At 37.9% G+C, this 25,151-nt stretch overlaps 1 protein-coding gene across 1 annotated transcript in view; it reads left to right on the forward strand.

The window, feature by feature from the left end:
* LOC308495748 (uncharacterized protein) overlaps nt 1-25,151 on the forward strand; it is a 43,702-nt gene that overhangs the window by 7,043 nt on the left and 11,508 nt on the right. The window contains exons 4-5 of the mRNA XM_081080725.1: nt 14,673-14,706; nt 17,161-17,233. Coding sequence (XP_080936851.1) covers nt 14,673-14,706; nt 17,161-17,233 — 107 coding nt within the window. The remainder of the gene's footprint in view (nt 1-14,672; nt 14,707-17,160; nt 17,234-25,151) is intronic.

The raw sequence follows: 25,151 nt of genomic DNA on the forward strand, positions 1-25,151 counted from the left end.
GATGGTCCTCGACTTTTTCTGTCCGATTTGTGTTGCATAGCATAATAATGTCATGGTCCATCCGTGTTGTCCCAAAGGGCAGCATTTTGTTTTTTCTATGGCAGAGTAGTATGCCATTGTGTATGCATACCACATCTTTTTTATCCAGTCATCTGTTGAAGGACAGTTTGGTTGTCTCCATTCCTTGGCCACCGTAAATGATGCTGCAATGATCGAAAGTGTGTGATAAACTCTCTCAGTATGTCTGTGAAATTCATAGAGCCGTGGCATAATCACGATGGTAGGTTTAAACATGAAATCCCATGAAGTTAGTAGCAATACAGATGGGAAGTGTCAATAATTTAGTGTCAGCAGTCCTATAATGTAATTGTCCATTGGATTAACAATCTGAAAAATGAATACAAATAGATTATGGTTTGAATAAGAATGGGAAAAATTCTTGAAGTGGGTGTAATGAGTCTAAATGACAGTTTTATTGCATGTTGGGGCCCAGTTTTTTAATGAAGCATATGATAACTAAAAAACAGAAAGATTTTACATACAAATATTCACATTATACACAAACGTTTGGAAACAGCAGATAAAACATCCCAAGTGGGCCATAGACTAATTATGGCTCCTTGATATGTTTAGTTTACCTCCATATGTTGAGTGAACATCGAAAGTTTTGGAGACTCATGAAGAAATAAGGATGTCAAGCTTCTCTTAAAGAATCAAGCCTGGTCCCCTTGAGCCCTGACTACAGTTGGGTGTCCTGTGGCGAGGCTGCGCCTCTTATATGAGACATGTGTTCCCTAGTGTGCTACTGTCCCCACCTGGGTTCTTCACTTACTTGGGTCACCTTCTTTGCCTCCGTAAGCACTGGAGTGTGCGATTCCTGTTTTATAGAATATTTTGATAAACACTTCAAGATTTTCAAGACAGTCTATATTGATTTATTATACGTATTCTGTATTAATCACCTTAGAATGAGAGTGAGTTTTTCAAGCTAGAATTCCTAAGTTGTTTTTCTTTTAAAAAAACAAAAAACAAAAAACAAAACACTTCCTTTATCATTATACGTCCTATAAAGAATCATACCCATTGAAATGTCTTTAAGTCTTATGAGGTCAATGATGGGTATAGTTGTAGATGTTATGCATATTCCAGGCAGTATTCTATCATCCTCCTCAACGTGGTTCCTTAAAAATGCAAGTGATTTAGTCACTTTCATGATGCTAAAAATCATCCATGTAGATCAGTATTAAAACGTTAACTGATAAGCCATGATGTTTTATTTCGGAGTTATATTTTGCCTGAGCTATAAAATAATTTTAAGTAGCAATTAAAATAGAAACAGAATAAAAAACAGATTTTTTCAAAAAGTAGATAGGCATTGGGGTCCCAAGATTATCCTTGTAACTGAGAATAAAATTTCACATTGAGCTTACCAACAGCCAAGATAAAATCCCATCGTCTTATAATGGGAGAAAACCCATGGACCATTTAGTGACAAGCAATCAAAGGTCATTTGAAGCCTAACTCTTTTTAATTTAGAGTCCATTTCCTTAGTGACCCTTTTGGAGCAGGAGAGCCTGAAGTTGACATCTGGGATCCTGAGAACATGGATAGAAGAGAAGCAAGCAAGTTTGTATAAACTGCAGAAAACCTTCACTTCTGTTGGAAAGCTCTCCAAACTGTATCCCTGAAATTCTATGATACTTCAAATGTTCATGTTTGCCACAGAAAAGTATTGTCAAATCGGGATTAAGCGACCTGAAACACTTCTTTAGTAATAGCCATATAAAGCATAGTTTTATATTTCTCAAATACCGGTGATCTTTCTGGAATATTCCTAGTGGGGCACAGTAATTAATTTCTGCTAAAGTACATATTCTTTGGAATATAATGTAACAAACTCTACCCCAGAAATAATTATTTAGGTTATCAATTCAATAAAACGACTTAAAGCATTTACATCTATGTTTTCGAGCTTGGAGATACAGGGATGAAGAATAGCCCCTGCCCTCAGAAAGCTCTGGGTTCAGGTGGGGAACGATAAAATAACTGCAGTATAGTGCGATAGAGATTGTGATGGGAGCAAAGTTCTTGGCACCAGGACCGTCAGTGTTTGAAGGGAGTTCTGGAGAATGAGGTGGAAGTCCATCGGTTGGAGAGGAAGGAGGAGGATATTTTAAAGGGAAGGAGCAGCAGACGACAACACAGAGGGCTACTTTTTATTTACTTTCTCTAGTGTATGTTCAAGTTTAGAGGATCTTTTATGAGTTTTCAAATTCAATTTAGAACTATCTAGCTTTTTAAGCTATAAATTGTTTTCTCTGTTTTACAGTTTGATTTTACACCACTTTTATTTGCTGCGTATAAGGACCGCTGGAAAATGGTGGAATTTTTACTCGAGAGACATGCAAACATACATGCAGTTGATAAGTGGAAAAGGTACATTTGTTTGTTCTTTTTTTTTTTTAACTTAGAACTGTTTTAGAGCGGTAACAGTTACTCAAGTCAGAAAGATTAAATTAATAAGAAGAGGATTAACCTATAATTACAAAGTGAAAAATATCGGCACATCGTCAGTTAGGTAGAAAAGCAATTATTCTGCCTGGTGAACAGGAAGAACCGTATCCTGCAGGATTCATATTCATTTATGATATCGACTGATGTCATTTGTCATTGCAGTTTTTGGTCACATGGTATTATATTAGCTAAAGGGTTTTCACAGTAACTTTACTAGTTTTGTATAGTATGGACTCTAACTTAGTTTATGATACAATATTGGATTTAGTCTCTCTGACAGTTTTTTTTAACCTCTACTGTGTATTCAGGTTTCCTTAAAAGATGCACGTTAAACGTAAATAGGAGTTGATTTTGGTGTTTGGATGACTCTGCTTTAATTTGTTTTCTTCAAGGAATACTGATGTTATAGGGTTTGCCCTAAGTGACTGTGAATTACTACTACCAGATATTCCTCAGTTTTTATCCTTTTTCGTTTCTAGTCTATTTTGATGGTTTTTTTAAATCATTTTTAATTGGTATGGGTAGAAGGGAGAAAGACAACATTAACTGAATAAACTTCTTTAATGAAACAAGTCATGGATGGGTGATTAAAAAAGAGATGGGCTTTCAGTTCAGTCAGGACTGGCTTCAATGCTCAGCTTTCCTATGTGTCACGTGTGTGACCATGGGAACATTACTGTCATCACCAAACATGTTTCCCGATGTGGAAACGAGGGAAATAATATCTCCTTCAAGTATGGTCGTGTGTCATGACCTGGCATGTGATTCAGTGCCCAGCACATGCTTATGAGCACCGTTAACTCAACGATGACAATGTTTACTAGAATTAGTACTAATATTATTGTTTTGAGCCTGCCAAGTAGCTTTAACTTACTTGACTTCTAGCTGACTTTGGATGCACCATATATAAGACTAAGGAAGAAACGGGAAATTCTTCATTGAAATCTTCACCTACTTCAGATAAGTGACCTCAGCAGAGTTACTTGGCTATTAGAGAACTTTAAATTAGCACCTTCTAGGTAATACCCAGTGGGGCAAGAGGCTTTTTTTTTTGTTTTTATGTCCCTTCATTTTAGCCTTGGACATAATTTACAAAGATGAACACTTAAGCATGTAAATGGTCAATTCTTTACAGATAAGCAATATATTGAACTTGGTAAAGTCTCTCAATGTTGCTGTTTACGTAATTTAAGTTCCTAAGGGTGAAGTTGTCTCTCCGTTATTTCAGAACAGTCCTCATGCTTGCTGCAAAGAATAAGTCCTCAAATACAGTCCGGCTTCTGCTTCAGGCAGGTGCAGATGTCTTTGCTCAAGATGACATTGGATGGACCGCTGAAGAATATGCTTTATCTAAGGGTTTGACGGAGTAAGTGTGTACATTGAAATGCTAGTTATCAACAAACTGGGCTTCCAGACACTTTCACTGTTACTTCTTAGGGAACAGCTTAGGGAACAGGTGAGACGTCCTAACTGAGGTCAGGCAGGGGGGGAATGTCAGTGAGTTAGTAGACATCCTCAGCCAGAAAACAAACAAACAGTCAGACGTGTGAGACGTAGCAAAGGGACAGATTCCTTATCCCAGAACTTTGAAGACCTTTATCTTTAGGGATCCCCACGTTCTCCGTTTCATTCCAAGCATAACCCCTGTGTGTCAGGTACCAATAATGTCTCTTCTCTGACTTTTCCAACTAGTTATTTGGGGGTGTAAAATGTACAGTTTAGCAGGAAATTCTCTATTTTCTGGAGGCTAATGGCTATGCTCCCCTCTTGAATTTTTCAAGAAGCCAGAGTGTTCCCTAAGTCCAAGGGGGACCATCCTCTTTCACAAGTTAGATGGAGAGGGAAGGAAGGTCATTCTGGTCATTCATTGGTTTCCATCGATTGTGTTGCTGCACGGTTGCTATAGAAACGGTCCTGTCGTCATGACTCCCTATGCTCCAAGGTTCCCTTGCTGATCCCGAGTCCTCTGTGTCCATGGTTTTCCACACTTGGACTTCAAAGTGGCGATATTTTTAACTTGACATGCAGATGCTCGCTTACATCCTTAGCTCCTATTCCAGAGCACCAGCTCCCTGTCCCGGGAGGCTGGACTTCTAGCTTTAGCCACACACAGCCTTCCCCAACACTGAAAAACTATGCGGGGCCCACATCTTAGCCCAAACACCATGATGACTTACCCTTTGGAGTGTCTTGTTGTGTCTTCTGCCGGCACATGTTAGTTGGAACTTTCTGAGCTGTCAGAGAGGTGCCAGTAATGCTGCAGGAAAAGATCAGACTTTCCTTTCTCCTGTTACCAGATCTGTACCCCAAGGCCACTTGCTATCCCATGGAGTATCTTTCCTTAGGTCCTGGAAGTTCCCATGCGCCTTTCCCAGAGTAGTAGACACTAACTTGCCTGTGATTCCTTAGTTAAGATGAGGCTCAGTGATCTGTTTTCCAAAATAATGAAAATCTGGCCAGTGACTTGACTCTCCCTCAGGTTTCAGAATATTTAAAGTTTTGCCTGACACGGAAGCCAGTAAACAGAAAGCTCTGGATCTAAAGGAGGTTACTTGGTGATAGAATGGCCACACACCTTCCACGCCTCATAAGGGTGCATGTGTTCTATCTTCCAAGTCAACTGGGGATGCCTAGGAAGGTTAGAAAGATCTGAGAGGTCAGAGTTTCAGCAGGTAGACATGAGACGGAAGTAGTCCAAGCCAGGTCTTGACTTCTGTGACTTTTCTGCCACTGGTGTGATTAGCTACGATAATAGGGGCAGTTATGTTATCTACCTTATTGAGGTAACATATTTCTAAACGCATTTAATTACAAATTACATAATAGCTGAGATGTACTGAATTACAAACCATAAAGAGAGTAGCTGATAACCAAAATTAAAAACATTTTCTGTAAACTGCAACATTTGAATGTTAAATAGAACCTATGAAAAGCACACATTAGGTTTATTTGGAATTCCAAAATAATTTCAAAAACTAAAGCTCAAAAATACTTATTCCATTGCCTTACCATTTTGCTGTATTACCTATTTGATCCTCTGACAACCTGTAAAATAAGGCAGTGAGATGCTTGGTTTGTAGAGGAAAGCTCTGAGCCTAACAGCGGTGACTTCCCCGAAAACGGATCTTGTGGGCTATAGAACTAGGATTTCTGAGTTCTCAGCTCTCGCCCCTGCTAATTCTAATTAACTGACTGAACTGTAGTGCCCTCAGCATGACTGGTTCACCTTGCTCTTTTGTCTTCTTTAATCACATGCTTAAGAAACATTTTGTGCAACTTACTCTGGGTTTTTTTAACTTAAATTTACAGGGGTGACATAGGGGTTTAACTTAAATTTATAGGGGTGACATAGGGGTGACAATAGGGGTAAAATTACATAGGTTTCAAATGTACAATTCTTTAATATATTGTCTATATATCACATTGTGTGTTGACCACCCAGAGTCAGTTCTCCTTCTGTCACCATCTGTTTGACCCCCTTTACCCTTTTCTACTATCCCCTCTTCCACTTACTCTCTGACAACCACTGAACTGTTGTCTGTGTCTATGAGTTTTTGTTTCTTTTTTTGTTTGTCTTTAGAACTTACAAAATTGAAGCGTATGGGATAATTCAAGTTTTTATATTAGCTCAGACATTACCTGAAATACTCTAAGAATTCCATGTTTTGATAAATGTTTTCCTGTCAGTATTAAAACAGTAATATTCTCACCTCTTTTATACATAGCAACGCCCAACTAATTTCTGATTATAAAAAGGAAAGGAGATGTAAAACGTCTTCTGACAGTAACAGTCGAGGTAAGACTCTTAATGGTGAAGTATTCTTTGTGGTCCTACCAGACATACAGTAAGACTAAGAAAGTTTTGCTATTGAAAGAGCTGTTAAAAAAAATGTGTACATTGCATGTATATTTTTTCTTTGTTAGTTAATGTCTTTCTTCATAGTCTAGTATTCAGAATTATTATAAAAGTTAATTGTAGGTAATTTAAAATCTGAGAGAAAAGAAACTCATTTATCTAGTCATGACCCCTACAATCCCATATGATATTTGTGTAAATAAGAAAAATGATTTTTAAATTAGTATGTTGTATGTTGCTTCTATAATCACCTTATAAGTTGGACAATAAGTTGGACTTGTAAAAATAAATATTTGTTTAAATTTTACAGCAAATGGATTACATGTAGTGATTGAATTCTTGTTATTACATTGTGGTTTGTCTCACCATAATGTAACTAAAACTAGGAACTCAACAATACCTTCCTAGTCCCACAAACAAATGGCAAACAATAAGAGCTGCAAAACTTAGCCAGTGTGAAGGAATCGCAGTGAGACTGTTTTTAAAACGTATCTACTGATACAAGTCAGTAAAGCTGTGCCTTGTTGAGAAGCATGGGTTATTTTCCATGTGGATATGCCAACAAGGTCTCACTATTATCACCTTTTTTCCTCATAAGTCAAAACAGAGTGAGACATGTTGACCTCATTAGAAGATGTTTTCTTCTGTTAGTTGGATAGTTGTCATGACAGTGTAATTTCTCTAGAATAATATGCTCTGTAGCCATTAGTCAAAAGATAATCATAATAAATGTTCCCATAGCCTAACTTAGGACTCAAAAGATTATAATAAAAGTACAGAAAAGTTTCACAATGACAAAAACGCTATTCTGCTCACTGAATGTGGCACATTGTGCAATCTGAAATGCCCGAGGACCCCTTTAACTTAGTAGACCTCTATCAAAGCACTTGTGTCGGTGGTTTTGCAAGTTATAGGAAACACAGAGATGAAACGGAATTTGATCTTTAATGTGCCCCTAAGACTTTAGAGCTGTCCCTGGTTTATTTCTATGGTTTCTTAAAACAGAATTTTCAAGGGCGATCTTTTCATTTATTTATTTATTTGCCTCTGCAGCCATTTGCTGTGTAACCATCAGGTGTCTTTTAGGCACTAAGTGTTATTTTGATGTTGTAGAAGACAAGCATTTTAAAACCACAGTCCCTACCTCCAAGGGCGTGTTCTTATTATTGTCATTTTTATTATTTATTATACTTTACACAGTGCTTACTAGGTGCCAGAGCCCACTGAGAGCTTATAATTATCATTATTGTTTGTTATTCGGTGTGTAGTATCAGATCTGACAATTAAGTTTGAGAACTTGCCACCGTGCGCTTACATTGGCAGCACTGTACAAACAGCTCAGTAAGGTTTCATAACCTTGGTATATCAGTGTCTCAGAGTTGTGTTTGTGTTGATGTGTGGCTGTGTCTTGCTGAGTGGCAGTGTCTTGCTCGTTGTTGTTGCATGTTTTTGTGTGCCATTGCGAGGCTGTCTGAGCTTGAATCAGAGCTATGATCAAACATTAAATTTCTTGTTAAACTTGGCAAGAGTGGAAGTGAAATCAGGAACATGTTAGTCCAGGTTCATGGGGATAATGTCATGAAGAAAACGGCCATGAACAAAAGGATTAAACATTTTTCTGAGGGGAAAGATTGTGTCACTGATGAAGAGACGTCATGGTGGCCAGAATTGACCAGAACTGAGGAAAACATTGCAAAAATTCATTGAATTGTGAGTCAAAATCATTGGCTGACTGTGAGAAGCGTAGCAGACCAAGTAAACATCGATACAGAAACAGTTAGGAAAATTTTAACTGAAAATCTTGGCATGAGAAAGGTGTGTGCAAAAATAGATCCAAAGGGGCTCACCGATGAACAAAAGCAAAGGAGAGTCAAAGGTTGCCAAGACCTTTTGGAGAGGCAAGACAATGTTTTGAGCCGTGTTTTCACTGGTGATGAAACCTGGGTATACCAATACGATTCTAAAATAAAGCATCAAAGTGCACAATGGACGTCAGCCAATTCTCCATGACCAAAAAAGTTCTTCCAGTCCAAATCAAGAATCAAAACAATTTTGCTAACCTGTTTTGATATCAGAGAGATTATTCATTATAAATTTGTACCAACTGGACAAACAGTTAAGCATGTTTAGTTTTTGGAAGTTCTGAAAAGACTGCATGAAAATGTTAGAAGAAAACAACCTCAACCTTTGGCCCACTATTCATGGCTGTTGCATCACGACAATGCACCAGCTCACACGGCGCTGTCTGTGAGGGAGTGTTTAGCCAGTAAACAAATAACTGTATTGATATACTCACCCTACTCACCTGATCTGGTCCCCAATGACTTCTTTCTTTACCCGAAGATAAAGGATACTGAAAGAAAGACATTTTGATGACATTCGGGACATCAAGAGTAATACAACAACAGCTCTGATGGCCATTCCAGAAAAAGAGTTCCAAAATTGCTTTGAAGGGTGGACTAGGCACTAGCATCGGTGCACAGCTTCCCAAGGGCAGTACTTAGAATGTGACCATAGTGATATTCAGCAATGAGGTATGCAGCACTTTTTCTAGGATGACTTCGTGAACCTAATTGTCAGATCTCGTGGGCCAGACACTTTATGTCCATGATGATGATTTCGGTTGTAAAAACCTGGGTAGGATTTAAGGGAAGTATGCAGTGTGAGTGGGAGTTGGCCAGATAAAGAGGCAGGACCGTGTTGGGCAGGGGAAACAATAATCAAGATTACAGGTTTGGCAGAAGGAACTGCAGACATAGGCTAAGATACACAGTGAACTTCGCAGGATTTACAAGCAGTTCAGTTTTGATGGTATAAAAAGCGTGCTGTGGGAATGGTTGAGAAGGTGGTGAACACCTAGGTAAGGCGAGCTTAAGAAAGTCTTTAGTTCTAGAGAAAGGAGTTGCTCTTATCCTGTAGGCCTTGGGAAATATATCAGTTAGAATAGTTTAGCTGCAGGTAATAGGTGACCTAATTAACAGTGGTTACAACAGGAGGCACCAGGATGGTTTTGGTGGTTCTGTGATGCCATGAGTTGCCTGTTGTTGTCCCTGTTTCAGTTGTGAGGTTGTCAGTGTTTTGTTTAAGTCTCATTTGCTGGCTGGTTAATTAGCAACGGCTCCAAGCATCATATTCTCACAGGACAATATCCAAAGGCTGAAGGACTGCGTTTCTGTGGTATATAGTTGGCATACCACATTATATCAGTTCAGGTGTACAACATAGTGATTTGACACTGATATACCTTGCGAGGTTATCACCACAATATGTCTAGTAAGCATCTATCACCCTTCAAAGTGACTGTAATATTATTGATATTTTCCCTGTGCTGTTAATACATCCCTGTGGCTTAGATATTTCATCACTGGAAGTTTGTACTTCTCATTCACTTTCTTTTTCGTTCATCTCTTCAACTCCCTTTCATCTGGGAAAAATCAAGTTGCTTTTTTGTAGCTATGGGTCTGTTTCTGTTTTGTTTGTTTTGCTTTTCTAGGTTCCACATATAAATGAGATCATAAGGTATTTGTCTTTTTCTGTCTTCTTTCACTTAACATAATACCTCTAGGAACTTCCACATTGTTACAAAGGGCAAGATTTCATCTTTTATGGATGAGTTATTATTATATCAGTTATATTAAGGATGAGTTAATTATTCTAATATCAGTTATAGTATTACTGTATACACACACACACACACACACACACCTCACACACATATCAAATCCTCTTTATGCATTCATCTATCGAAGGACGCCTATGTTGCTTCCATATCCTGGCTATTATATATACTGCTGCAGTGAACATAGAGGTGCAGATGTCTTTTCAAATTACTGTTTTGGTTTTTGTTGGACAAATACCCAGAAGTAGAATTGCAAGATCTCATGGCAGTTCTATTTCTGATATTTTGAGGAATCTCCATACTGTTTCCCCCAGTGAATATAACAATTTACAAATCCAAAAACAGTGCAGGCTCTGTTTTTCCTTTCCTCCACTTCCTTGCCGACATTTGTTATATGGTGCCATTTTGATGGTAGCCATCTGAGAGTAATGAGGTGGTATTGCTCTGTGGTTTTGATATCTGTTTCCCTGATAAACGGTGATGTTCAGCTATGTGATTCTTTTAAATAGGAAGAAGACTGAGAGGCTGCCAGTATATCCCTTAACATTTCCAGGCTAGGGTACAGCACATGCTGGTTCCCACAGCAGTTAGGGGTAAAGCAGTCACTGTGATTAGCTTAGTATAATCATTTTTCTTTGTGGAGCTGGAGAGAGGCCATGTTCTTTGTGTATTGGGACAGTAAATATCCACACAGCATTGTGGTTCTCCAGTGAGAATGAAGATGAAGAAATGGCAAGTGGGCAGGGACTCAGCAATGGTTACTGCAGGGATCATGGGAGAGTTTTGAGCAGACTAGGAACAAGATGAGACGGCATTCGGACACTCTGGTTGTGGTATAAAGCAGGGACCAGCAAGCTTATTCTGTAAAGGGCCTGATTTTAGGCCATGTGGTCTCTGTCATACCTACTCAAATCTGCCATCATGGTGTGAAAGCAGTCGTGGGCCAACTGAATAGGCAAGACTGTGCTACAGTAAAGCTTTATTTACAAAAATTGATGGCAGGTTGGAGTTTGCTGGCCCCTCACATAGAGGATAGATTGAAGAAAAGCACATGAAAATAAGTGGCAGACAAAGGAAGCTTTTACTTCCTTGGACTAGTATCAGTCCATTGTGATATTTTTCACCCATCCATTTTGAAAGAAAAAAAAGTCAGGAAGGTTAATTTATTCAATTTAACATGTTGGTCTTTGCTGGCTAATGTCTTTCTCATTTGTTTTGCTGAAAATAAATCCTATTCATTTAGGAAGCAACAATAAGAGTCGGTGGTGTTTCATTTCTTCCCCCTGTGAAAGCCATCTGCTAAGAGCCCCTGTTTGACTAGGGCAGTGGCTGTGGAAAAATAAAGCAGAGCCTGGAGAGTGTTATGGTTAATACAATTTAGTGATGATTGAATGTAAAAAGTTAGTGGGGAGTGAGAAAACTAAGATGATTCCTAGGTTTCCAGAATGTGCACTAGCATTTCAATGGGACATGAGAAGAGTGACTAGGACATTATCAGATGGAGAGAGAAGAACAGCAGGTCAATAGGGAAGACACGTTTTTTTCCTCTGAATGTTGAGTTTCTTGGTATATCCATGGGGAACTCATCCTACATGGATATAATTTTTTGTTTCCTTTTCACATATTCTGTTAACCACTGCTTTTTCATACTAGAGCTATGTTTTTAGTTTTATAAGCAATAAAGAAGTTTAGAAAGCAAAGGAACTCTATAATCAGTGTACATTATTATACTACAAGTGATAGTTATATGTTTTTCTGTAATTATCCCAGTTACTTGATTGATTCATAACTCTTATAAAAAGGACATAAACCCTACCTAGTTGTAGAAAATTGACAGTGTGATCTCTTCATTTGCTATATAGGAACTGATAGAACATGTTGTCATTAGGATGTTTTATTTTTTATTCTGATTAAAATAGGATGGTTGCTTGTTTTACAGTATTTTCTGACATCATTTCATTTATCCTCTTTATGCCTTTATTCAAATATATCTAGCTCTACAGGAATCTGCAAAAGAAGAATAAAAAAAAAACAAATTTAATGATAGGTAATCTGCAAAATCACCTTCTGACCTTAATCATGTAGAAAGCATCAACCCAAAGAATGAAAATTTCATATAATGCCATTTATTAGAGATTCTTAACACCACCCCTAGGTTTGGTTATTCACTAGAGCACTTTACAAGACTCAGCCTATAGCTGTACTAATGCCTGTGATTTATTACAGTGAGAGCAAAATCAGCAAAGAGAAAAGGTGTATGTGACAGTGTCTGACAGGAGGGAACCAGGCGCAAGTTTCTAAGACGCATGTCCTGCGGAGTTAGCAGGATGTGCTTAATTCCCCACTGTTAAATTCTGGCACCACATGTGAAATGCTGTCTAGTGGTACCGGAGTCTCATTAGACTCAGTGCCTTCATGGAGTGCTTTCATGGCACGCCAGTCACATAGGCAGCGTCCCCCTAGCAGGTGCTAACATTCCTGATTCCCAGAAGGAAAGCGAGTGTCCAGCATGAACCACCTTGTTTGTACAAGCATTTCAGGCACGGTGAGCCACACTTAGTTAGGGAATGGTGGGAACCCTCCCCATATGCAGGTTTCCAGATACCAGCCAAGGGCCAGCCATTCAAGCAGGACTTTCAAAGGATAGCAGTCAGGCCTGCTGTATGAAATCTTTTCTGCACAGCAGTTATAGGCATGACTTAATTTTTGGTGTAGCTTAAAATTTTATTTTAATAGCAAGTAATATGGTGACGTGCCTTGGTACTGGTTTTGGTTGTATCATCCATTAAAAATTGCAGTGCTGGTTACTTTTTTGCCTTTTCGTGAGTATTTCAAAGGTATTGTACATACATTACTATGGCAATAACCATGGCAATTACAATCTTTTTGTGTGATTAATGTTTCAATATAGCTTTTGAATAAAATCAGCACAATGATTTTTGATTTACAATGAGAATCAAAGTTGTCCTGTAAGTACAGGGACGATTCCATTTTGATTCACTTGGCATCCCTATTCAGCATGCTAATGCGAGATGTTCAGTCACGTTTATCAGTGATTTTCTTGTGTAAGTATTCCAAAAATCACTTGCTTTGTTTATGGCTTTTCATATGCTTCATTCGGTTGGGTGAATAATCATGTTCTGATACTGGATCTTTATATTCATTTTCAAGGTGACTGTATTTTGAAAATAGCATTAATGTGTTCATATCTGGTAATAGCAGGTTCAGTGGAAAACTTTTTTTTTTTTAATTAGTAAGCCTTCGTTTTTAGAGCAGGTTTAGGTTCAGGGCAAAATTGAGTGGAGAGTAGAGAAAGTTCCCTCAAAACCCATGTCCCCGTCCACACAGAGCCTCCCTCACTGTTGACACCCTGCCCGCGGGTGGTACATTCACGACGACCCATGAACTGCACTGACTCAGCATGACCACTCACAGCACACACTTGACGTTAGAGTTCACTCTTGCTGTGGTCCAATCTGTGGGGTTTGACAAACGTATAATGACAGGTCTCCCCCCTTCCAGTCTCACCCAGACTAGATCCACTACTAGATACCCTCTGTGGCGTTTCCTCAGCCCTCCCTTCTCCCTAACCTCCGGAAGCCACACGTCTTTCTACTGCTTCATAGTTTTGTTTTTTTCTGAATATCATATAGTTGGAATCATACAGTGGCCATCTTTTTGACTGTTTAAAAACTTAAAACTCCAGGGTCATTGAAGGTAGTTATTCAAGATAACCTCTTTGTCTTTTGGGGGGGGGTGTTTGTTTGTTTGCTGTTATTCATCGGCTTAGGATTTGATGACATATGACTTACAAGGTAAAAAACCATGATTTCTATACACATTTGCCACTATGGGGAGGGATGAGAAAAATGGCATCACACGCTGCTGTACAGCAATAACTCTTTGGACCTTCCTGCTCTATGAGGTGAGCCGGATAGATTCTCCAGCAATGGAGGGAAACAGTCTCAGGGGTTAGACTTGATAAAACTGGAATCGCAAAGTCTTTCATACTTATCCTGCACTGGAGAGAGGGCCAGAAAGAGTCTGTTTCCTGTGTTTTGCCGTGCTGCAAAGCAGACTGCCTTTGACTAAGCTGCTAATGACAGGGTGTTTCATCCTAAACTGAACACCCTTGACTGAAGAGCGGCACAGCGGTACTGTGTCAGAGCAAAACAAGTGGACTCTCTTCTAACTGCTCTTCATGACAGAAGTGCAGAAAAATCATGCTATTTAAATTGGACCGTGTTAGTTTATGATAGTGATTTTACTACTGATACCATTTTCGTTCACTCCGATGGGTTTGGTAAGGATTACAATCATTGTAAGTAGCACTTGACTTGTAGCTATCAAATGATTGCACATCACGTTTATTTTTCTCTCATTAGATATAAATGTATAATACATACAAACATGCATAAGTACATGCATGTACATACATATGTGTACGTATATATGTATGAATATATAAATATGAATATATATACACACATATATATAGGAGAGGAAGTAAAAGTTCTTCATGTATTAATTGCCCACCAGTTGTATCAGTAACATTCACTCTACTATAGTCTTCAGGGGTGTTCCCAAAGAAATATTTTTTCATCACTTCAGTCTGATGCTTTCAAAGTTCTGTGTTTTTCTATTGTGTATTTACAATGTATTTGAATTTTTTTCTTTTAACAGTGGATGAGTGTTCTCAATGCGACCATGCAAGCAGGTAGGATTTTATGGATTTCTAAAATTGCATGTTAACTAAGAGACTGCGGAGAGAAGCCAGTAAGCTTTAATGAGTGTTCTGCTCTGGGCTAGACCCTATACTATGTGCCTAACATTGGTTATCCCAGGTCGTCGGCACAGTAGATTTGCAAAGTAGCTGTGCCGTTCGGCCGTTTTTATTCATTAGAGGAGTATGGTTCCAGGAGGTGGATTAATTTAACCCTGATTCCATAGTTACCAAGTGGCTGACATGTGATGTGACCTTCAGCCTGCTTGGTTTCCCAAGTCCGTTCTCTTGTCCCTCAGCCTATACTGAGAAGTGCCTGGACAGGACTGGATTCAAGATTCAGGTACAAGTCAGGTGGCCTCAGAGAGTCCCGTTTAGTGATGCCTTAGTGCTGATTTAGAAGTTTCCTATCAAGCCCAGTTAGCCCAAGCTCTGTCTTAATGTACTTGACAATTGCAGCAGTCACGAGAACCTTGTTTTCACCATCAGTGTTGAGGGCAGATGTCAGTTCGCTGTGGCCACAGAACCACAGGTTGTACATAAGCAAGACCTAATCAGATAAATGTTTTCAGGGATAATGCGATGTACCCTTCTTGGGACGAATCGTTGTTCTGTAAGTGAAGATCATCTATGTATACACTGTTGTGTTAATTCAGCACAAATTGAGAGGATATTTTTCATTGATTTTTTTACTTACTGACTCCCATTACTGTGTTTCCATTTAAGCTAGTACGCTTCCCTCATTCTAGGAAGTTTTTTCTTTTTTTCTAGTCTTTCTTCCTTCTTCCATGACTTTTCTTGATTTTTTACCTTTTTCTCTGCTTTACTCGGGGTAGTTTTGTTGCTGTTGTTGTGTTATTTTTTTCCACTTCTGCCAGCTAAGTATTCTCCATTTTTCTAGACAGAACCAAAAATACATAGAATTCCAGGTGTTGAAGGAATGTTATCAATTAATTATTGCAAACACCCCTAGTACTTCATGCTGCCATTAATGTTTTGGTCAAGTGGTTGATCACATGAGGAGTTTGAACTCCAAGAGATTGAAGTGACTTATTTGACTACAGTGAGTGATGAAATGAGATTAGTATAGGTTTCTAAGCCCAGTACACTTCCTTCTTTATCATCCTTTGGGTGAGTGTTTTAATTATGGAAAGCTCTAGTGAATGCAATGGAAGAGGCTAAGAATGGAATTAGCAGGGGAATCCACGTTTCAATAGGAACAACACAGGTTGGGATAGGAATAAGGCTCTTAGAGCAGAGATTAGACATCAGATGAGGGAAAAGAGATCAGAATGGTAGGGTATGACAAGGTAAAGAGAAATTACAGGAAGGAAGGACACAGGATGTTGGTAGTTGTCTAAGTAGTTTTGCTTGTTGAATTGGAGGAACCAGGAAAATTTAAGGTTTGTGTGAAAACATATTAAACCTTTGAGCCTTTGGAAACACTCTCTTTATAGCAAGTAGGAATGTGGTATCTTCCACCTGCACCCGGAATTACAGAGGGGGTCCCCTTGAGTCCAAAGGCACTGGAGATTGCTGAACTACATAGATCTATGGCCCACGGCAGGTGTCTCGTCACCTCCACCTCTTTGCCCAACGCGCTGATGTCCTTCCCATGGAGATGGAGGGTTGGGCATTACTGTGAAAACAGTAATGGAGTTGGGTAGGTGGTAACATGCCTGTGTTGGGAGTGGATGACTGAGGCTCCATTTAGCTTGTTTTCCAGGAACAGCGAAATAGAGAACTCCTACTGTGGGTCATTTGAGCCCAACCTTGTTTCAGGAGTCTATGCCTTCGTAGGCTGAAGTTTTCAAGTTTGGAGATTGCCAGCAAGCTGTGCGGACAAGTGATCTGGGAGTGGGGAGGCTAACAACGTACATATTTGTTCTTTGACTTTTGTACATGTAAGCTGCAAACATTTCATGCATTTCAGGGACCTCACTGTAGTGTTTTTGAGTGAAAACAAGGAATGGGGTAAGTTTAGTAACTGCTTTCTATGTTAAAGAAGCAAGACTGCCGTTTTTGACCCACACAGATTAATCTTTGAACCAGGGACAGACCATGGAGAAGGGTTAGTGTATCGTTCTACCTTGATTTAGGTCATTGCTTTTGTCCCAGTTCAGGTTCCTATTGTCAGCTATTAATTGCGTTTTCAATTCAGCCTTCAGGACTTTTGGTGAAAACAAGGTACTCTCAGGTGTTGCCAACATGTTTGCTGTCATTCTTTGTTATGGAAACTTAGAGTGTCTCTTCATTAAATATTGCACGAGTTGGGAGTGGTGGAGGCAGCAATAGATAACTGATAGCTTTTCTAGAACATCGTCTAAATTTTAATCATATCAAGAAACTTCATTTCCTATGCAGATAGCTGAATTTTGCTCCCTTTGTGTTTGTTGTTTTTGTAAAGGAATGCACTCACTGTTTTTGTTGTGTATTTTTACCCTAAAGTCTTTCCTGGAAACCTGGCAGGAATGATTCACGGGCTATATCAGACGATGGACTCTTGGATGTTGGTACCAAGGTAAAAGGCTCCTGTGTGAAATTAACTTTTTTACTCTGAATTTAGTTTTGTGTAGCACTTGTAAAATTTAATAGTGTTCCCCCTACCATTGTTTTATGTTTGTAATGGAAAATGTGTCACTGTGAACCATTTTATAATATATCACCACTTGAGGGTTTTTTTCCTTTAAATTAAAGTTTATTGGGGTGCAATTGTTAATAAAGTGACATGGATTTCAGGTGTACAATTCTGTAATATATTATCTATATCTCACATTGTGTGGTCACCAGCCAGCCAGTTCTCTTTCCATCACCCCATTAGACCCCATTTAGCAATAGTCCTATTTCATCTTTACTTACCACCGAATACTATTCCATTATTTATATGTACCACAACTTCTTTATCCATTCATCTATCGAAGGACGTTTTGGTTGTTTCCGTTGTCTTACCCACCGTAAGTAAAGCTGCAATGAACATTGGAGCACACTTGTCTTTATGATTCAAAGTTTTCAGATTATTTGAGTAGATACCCAGGAGAGAGATTGCTGGGTCATGTGGTAATTCTATTTGTAATTTCTTGAGGAACCTCCACACTGCCTTCCATAGCGGCTGCACCAGCCAGCATTCCCCCCAACAGTGTATGAGGGTTCCTTTTTCTCCACAGCCTCTCCAACACTTGTTACTATTTGTCTTGTTGATGATAGCCATTCTGAATGGGGTGAGGTGATATCTCATTGTGGTTTTTATTTGCATTTCTCTGATGATTAGTGATGTGGAGCATTTTTTCATATGTCTATTTGCCATTTGTAAGTCCTCTTTGGAGAAATGTCTCTTCAGGTCCTCTGCCCATTTTTCAATTGGGTTGTTTGTTTTTTTGTGTGTTGAGTTGCATGAGTTCCTTGTATATTTTGGATATTAGCCCCTTATCGGAGGCACTGTTTGCAAACTTTTTCACCCATTCAGTTGGTTGTCTCTTTATTTTATCGATGGTTTCTTTTGCTGTGCAGAAGCTTTTAAGTTTCATATAGTCCCATTCATTTATTTTAGCATTTACTTCCATTGCCTTTGGAGTCATAAAATTCATAAAATGCTCTTTGAACCCAAGGTCCATAAGTTTAGTAACTATGTTTTCTTCTATGCAGTTTATTATTTCAGGTTTTATGCTTAAGTCTTTGATCCATTTTGAATTAATTTTGGTACACGGTGACAGATTTCAGCCCTGTTTCATTCTTTTGCATGTGGTTTTCCAATTCTACCAGCACCATTTATCGAAGGAGCTGTCTTTTCTCCATTGTATGCTATTTGCTTCTTTGTCAAAAATTGTCTGTCCATATTTATGTGGGTTTATTTCTGGGATCTCAATTCTATTCCATTGGTCTATGTGTCTGTTTTTCTGCCCATACCATGTTGTTTTGATTATTATTGCCCTTTAGTACAAGCTAAAGTCAGGGAGTGTGATACCTCCAGCATTGTTCTTTTTGCTTAGGATTCCTTTGGCTGTTGATGTCTTTTGTGGTTCGATACAAATCTGATGATTTTTTTGTTCTATTTTTTAAAATGTGCTATTGGGATTTTGATGGAGATTGCATTAAATCTGTATATTGTTTTGGTAATACGGGCATTTTAACTATGTAGATTGTTCCAATCCATGAGCATGGAATGTCTATCCATTTCTTTGTGTCTTCTTCAATTTCTTTTAAAAATGTCTTATAGTTTTCAGCGTATAAATCCTTCACATCCTTGGTTAAGTTTAATCCTAGGTGTTTTATACTTTTTCTTGCAATTGCAAAAGGAATTGTTCTTTTGCTTTCTTTTTCTGAGATTTCATTGTTAGTATATAGGAATACAATGGACTTTTGTACATTGATTTTGTAGCCGGCAACTTTACTGTATTCGTTGATTGTTTTCAATGGCTTTTTGGTGGAGTTTTAGGGTTTTCTATATATAGCATCATGTCATCTGCAAAGAGTGACAATTTAATTTCTTCATTCCCAATTTGGATGCCTTTTACTTATTTGTCTTGCCTGATTGCTCTGGCGAGGACTTCCAACACTATGCTTAAAAGCAGAGGTGATAGGGGACAGCCCTGCGGTGTTCCTGAACGTAGAGAAAAGTGCTTCAGTTTTTCATCATGAATTATGAGATTAGCTGAGGGTTTGTCATATATGCCCTTTATTATGTTCAAGTATTTTACTTCTATACCTATTTTATTAAGTGATCCAATCATAAATGGATGTTGTATCTTGTCAAATGCTTTTTCTGCATCAATTGATATAATCATATGATTTTTGTCCTTTATTTTGTTTATGGGATGAATCACATTGATGGATTTCTGAATGTTGAGCCATCCTTGTGCACCTGGGATGAATCTGCTTGGTCATGATGAATAATCTTTTTAGCATATTGTTGCATTCGATTTGTTAGCATTTTTCTTAGGATTTTTGCATCTGCATTCATCAGAGATAATAGTCTGTAGTTTTCTTTTTTTGTGTTATCCTTACCAGGTTTTGGTATCGGTAATGTTGGCCTCATAAAATGATTTAGGGAGTATTGTCTCTTCTTCAATTTTTTGGAAGAGTTTGAGTAGGACAGGTATTATATCCTCTTTGTAGATTTGGTGGAATTCACTAGTGAAGCCATCTGGTCCTGGACTTTTGCTTCTGGGAAGGTTTTGGATGACTGATTCAATTTCCTTAGTGGTGATCGATCTATTTAGATTTTCCAGTTCTTTATGATTCAGCCTAGGAAGGCTATATGTTTCCAAGGACCTGTCCATTTCTTCTAGGTTATTGAATTTGGTGGCATGTAGTCCCTCATAGTATTCCTGGATGATGCTTTGTGTTTCGGTGGCGTCCGTGATAACTTCCCTTCTCATTTCTGATTTTATTAGTCTTTTTTTATCTTACTGAGTCTACCAAGGATTTGTCAATTGTATTAATCTTTTCAAAGAACCAGCTCTTTGTCACATTAATTTTTTCTATTCTCTTTTTGTTCTCTGTTTCATTTAGTTCTGCTCTGATTTTTATTGTTTTCTTTCTGCTGCTGACATTCAGTTTCATTTGTTCTTCTTTTTCTAGCTCCATAAGATGTAAAGATGAGGTTATCTATTTGGGATTTTTCTTATTTCTTGAGATAGGCCTGTAATGATATAAATTTCCCTCTTAAAACTGCTTTCGCTGCATCCCCAAAATTTTGGTAGGATGTATTTTCATTTTCCTTTGTTTCTATGTATCTTTTTTTTCTTCTGTAAGATAGTTTTTGTTTTTTTATTTTTTTTGAAGCTTTTCATTGTTCCCTTTCCAGTTTACTGTTTTTTTCTGTTTTTCACATTCTTTTATTCGTTTCCGGTGCACAAAACAATGTAATAGCTAGACATGTATCATTTATATCCCTCACACAGTCATAACCCCCTCCCCCCTCCACTGCTTCTCTGACATCTCACACAGCCATTACATTTCCACTGTCTCTATTCCTAATGCTGTACTCCGCTTCTTGTAACTATATGTAATATATATGTAATATATATATTTATATAAGATATATATATATAGTATGTATATATATATTTTTTATATAAAATATGTATATGTATTATATGTACATGTAAATTGTACTTGACATTCATTATTCAGCTTCAGGTGTACAGTGCAGTGATCAGCCATCTACATCATCCCTGAGGTGGTCTCCCTAATGAGACAAGTATCCATTGGATACCCTACAAAATCTTTACGAAATTATTGATTACATTCCCCAAATTGACTCTCGTATCCCCGTGGCACTCTTGTGGTTACCAACTGTTCATTCTGATCCCGTGACTTTCCCCCTTATCCCCACCCCCTCATCTAGCAACCCTCAGTTTTTCCTCTGTGTCTTTGAGACTGTTTCTGATTAGTTCATTCATTTATTATTTTCTTTAGATTCCCCATATGAGATCATATGGTATTTGTCTTTCTCTGTCTGACTTATTTCACTTAATATAATGTTCTCTACGTCCATCCATATTGTTGCATGGTAAGATTTCATTCTTCTTCGTGGCTGTGAAATACTCCATTGTATAACTGTAACGGTTTCTTAATCCAATCATTTACCAATGGGCATTTCGGTTGTTTCCATGTTTTGGCTATTGTGTATAGTGCTGCAATAAAGATAGGGGTGTATAAATTTTTTTGAATTAGAGTTTTGGATTTCTCCTGATAGAAACCTAGGAGTGGAATTGCTGGGTCATAGGGTAGTACCATTCTCAGATTTTTGAGATACCTCCATACTGTTTTCCATAGTGGCTGCACCAATCTGCAATCCCACCAACAGTGCATAAGTGTTCCCTTTTCTCCACATCCAGGCCAGCACTTGTTGTTTGTTGATTTGTTGATGAAAGCCATTTTGACTTGGGTGAGGTTGTATCTCATTGCGGTTTTTATTTGCATTTCTCTAATGATTAGTGAAGTTGAGCATTTTTTCATATGTCTGTTTCCCATCTGTATGTCCTTTTTAAAAAAATTACTCTCCATGTCCTCTGCACATTTTTTAATTGGGTTGTTTGTTATTTTGGAGTTGAGTTGACTGAGATATTTTATAAATATGGGATATTAACCCCTTATCAGATATATCATTGGCAAATATCTTCTCCATTCAGTAGGATCCCTTTTTGTTTTATTTTTTTTTTATTTTTTTATAGTTTTATTTTATTTTATTTTATTTTTACATCCCTCACACCGTGAACCCCCCTCCCCCCATCCACCACCACCCCGACCTCACACCGAGCCATCACATTATACACATAAAATTATAGTTGGCATTCATTAATGTCCAGTCTCTGGTGTACAATGCCATGACCAGGCATCCACAGCATCCCTGAGGTGGTCTCCCAAACAGGACACATGTCCATCGGACACCCAACAAAATCCCCAAACACTATTGAATAAGTTCCCCAAAGTAATTCTCAAAAAACCCTGAGGCCATCCTGTGGTCACCAGCCGCCCCCCAATCCCTTCACCCTTCCCCCCATCCCCAACCCCCTCACCCCTGCCCATCTAACAACTCTCGGTTTTTTGTGTCCCCAAAACTGTTTCTGATTAGTTCATACACATATTCTTTTCTTTAGATTCCGCATATAAGTGAGATCATATGGTACTTGTCTTTCTCTTTCTGACTTATTTCACTTAACATAATGTTCTCTAGATCCATCCATGTTGTTGCAAATGATAAGATTTCTTTTTTCTTTATGGCTGCGTAGTACTCCATTGTATAAATGTACCACAGCTTCTTAATCCAGTCATCGACCGATGGGCATTTCGGTTGTTTCTGTATCTTGGCTATTGTGTAAAGTGCTGCAATAAACATAGGAGTGCATACAGATTTTTGAATTGGAGCTTTGGATTTCTCCGGGTAGATGCCTAGGAGTGGGATTACTGGATCATAGGGTAGTTCTATCTTCAGATTCCTGAGATACCTCCATACTGTTTTCCATAGTGTCTGCACTAATCTGCAATCCCACCAACAGTGCACTAGCGTTCCCTTTTCTCCACATCCCCGCCCGCATTTGTTGTTTGTTGATTTATTGATGATAGCCATTTTGACTGGGGTGAGGTGGTATCTCATTGTGGTTTTTATTTGCATTTCTCTGATGGTTAGTGAGGTTGAGCATTTCTTCATATGTCTTCTTGCCTTCTGTATGTCCTTTTTAGAAAAATGTCTCCTCAAGTCCTCTGCCCATTTTTTAATTGGGTTGTTTGTTTTTTTGGAGTTGAGTTGAGTAAGTTTTTTATAGATTTGTGATATTAATCCCTTATCAGATATATCATTGGCAAATATCTTTTCCCATACAGTAGGATCCCTTTTTGTTTTATTGATGGTTTCCTTTGCTGTGAAAAAACTTTTTAGTTTGATGTGATCCCACATGATTATTTTTTCTCTTACTTCTCTTGGCTGAGAGGATGTATCAGTAAAAATCTTACTCCAGGTAATGTCTATAAAGTTTCTTCCTATATTTTCTTCTAGAAATTTTATGGTTTCAGATCTTACACTTATGTCTTTAATGCATTTTGAATTTATTCTTGTATATCGTGTAAGGAAGTGGTCCAGCTTCATTCTTTTGCATGTGTCTGTCCAGGTTTCGCCAACACCATTTGTTGAATAGACTGTCTTTACCCCACCATAAATTCTTGCTTCCATTGTCATAGATTGAATGACAATATAGGCATGGATTTATTGCTGGGCTCTCTATTGTGTTCCATTGATCAATGTATCTGTTTTTATACCAGTATCGTGGTGTTTTGATTACTGTAGCCTTGTAGTATAATTTGATGTCAGGTATCGTTATACCTCCCACTTTATTCCTATTTCTCAAGATTGCCGAGGCCAACCAGGATCTTTTATGGTTCCATATAAATTTCAGGATTATACGTTCTATTCTTGTGAAAACCATCCTTGGTAATATGATAGAAATTGCGTTGAATTCGTATGTTGCCTTAGGCAGTATGGACATTTTCACTCTATTAATTCTTCTTATCCATGAGCATATTATGTGCTTCCATCTATTTGTATCCTCTTTAATTTCTTTCTTCAGTGTCTTATAATTTTCTGAGTATAGATGTTTTACTTCTTTCATTAAATTTATTCCCAGGTATTTTATAGTCTTTGAAGCAATTGTAAATGGGATTCTTTTCTTAATTTCTCCTGATACTTTATTATTGGTATATACACATGCAACTGATTTCTGAATATTAATTTTGTATCCTGCTACTTTACTAAATACATTTATCAGTTCTAATGGTTTTTTGGTGGAGTCTTTAGGGTTCTCTCTATATAGTATCATGTCATCTGCATATAATAACTATTTTACTTCCTCCTTACCAATTTGGATGCCTTTTATTTATTTTTCTCGTCTGATTGCTGTGGCTAGAAGTTCCAGCACTATGTTGAATAGAAGTGGAGAAAGTGGGAAACCTTGCCTTGTTCCTGATCTTAAGGGGACTATTTTAGCTTTTCCCCGTTGAGTGTGATGTTAGCTGTGGGTTTATCATATATGGTCTCTATTATGTTGAGATATGGTCTCTCTATTCCCATTTTCTTAAGAGTTTTTATCATAAATGGCTGCTGGATTTTGTCCAATGCTTTTTCTGCATCTAATTGATATGATCATATGATTTTTATTTTTTATTTTGTTAATGTGGTGTATCATGTTAATTGATTTGCGGATGTTGAACCACCCTTGCATACCAGGAATGAATCCCCCTTGATCATAGTGTATGATTTTTTTAATGTATTGCATAATTGTGTTCAGTAATATTTTGTTGAGGGTTTTTGCATCTATGTTCTTTAGAGATACAGGCCTATAGTTTTTTGTTTGTTTGTGTGTTTTTTGTAGTGTCTTTGTCTGATTTGGGGATCAGAGTGATAGTGGCCTCGTAAAAAGGTTTTGGGAGCCTTCCCTCCTTCTGAATTTTTTGGAATAGCTTGAGGAGAATAGGTGATAATTCTTTTTTGAATGTTTTGTAAAATTCATCTGTAAAGCCATCTGGTCCAGCACTTTTGTTTGTTGGGAACTTGTTGATTACTGATTCAACTTCCCTGGTGGTAATCAGTCTATTCAGGTTTTCCGTTTCTTCTTGAGTTAGCCTTGGAAGGATGTATGCTTCTAGAAAATTTTCCATTTCTTCCAGATTGTCTAATTTGTTGGCATATAGATGCTGATAGTAATTTCTTAAATATTTTTGTATTTCTGTGGTGTCTGTTGTCACTTCTCCTCTTTCATTTCTGATTTTATTAATTTGGGTCCTCTCTCTCTCTCTTTTTGATAAGTCTGGCTAAAGGTTTGTTGACTTTGTTTATTTTGTCTAAAAAACAACTCTTGGATTCATTGATGTTTTTTATTGTTTTTCTGGTTTCTATTTCATTTATTTCCGCTCTGACCTTTATTATGTCCCTCTTTGTACTCCCT

Source organism: Rhinolophus hipposideros (assembly GCF_964194185.1).
Source record: "Rhinolophus hipposideros genome assembly, contig: HAP1_SCAFFOLD_77, whole genome shotgun sequence".
Lineage (NCBI taxonomy): Eukaryota > Metazoa > Chordata > Mammalia > Chiroptera > Rhinolophidae > Rhinolophus > Rhinolophus hipposideros.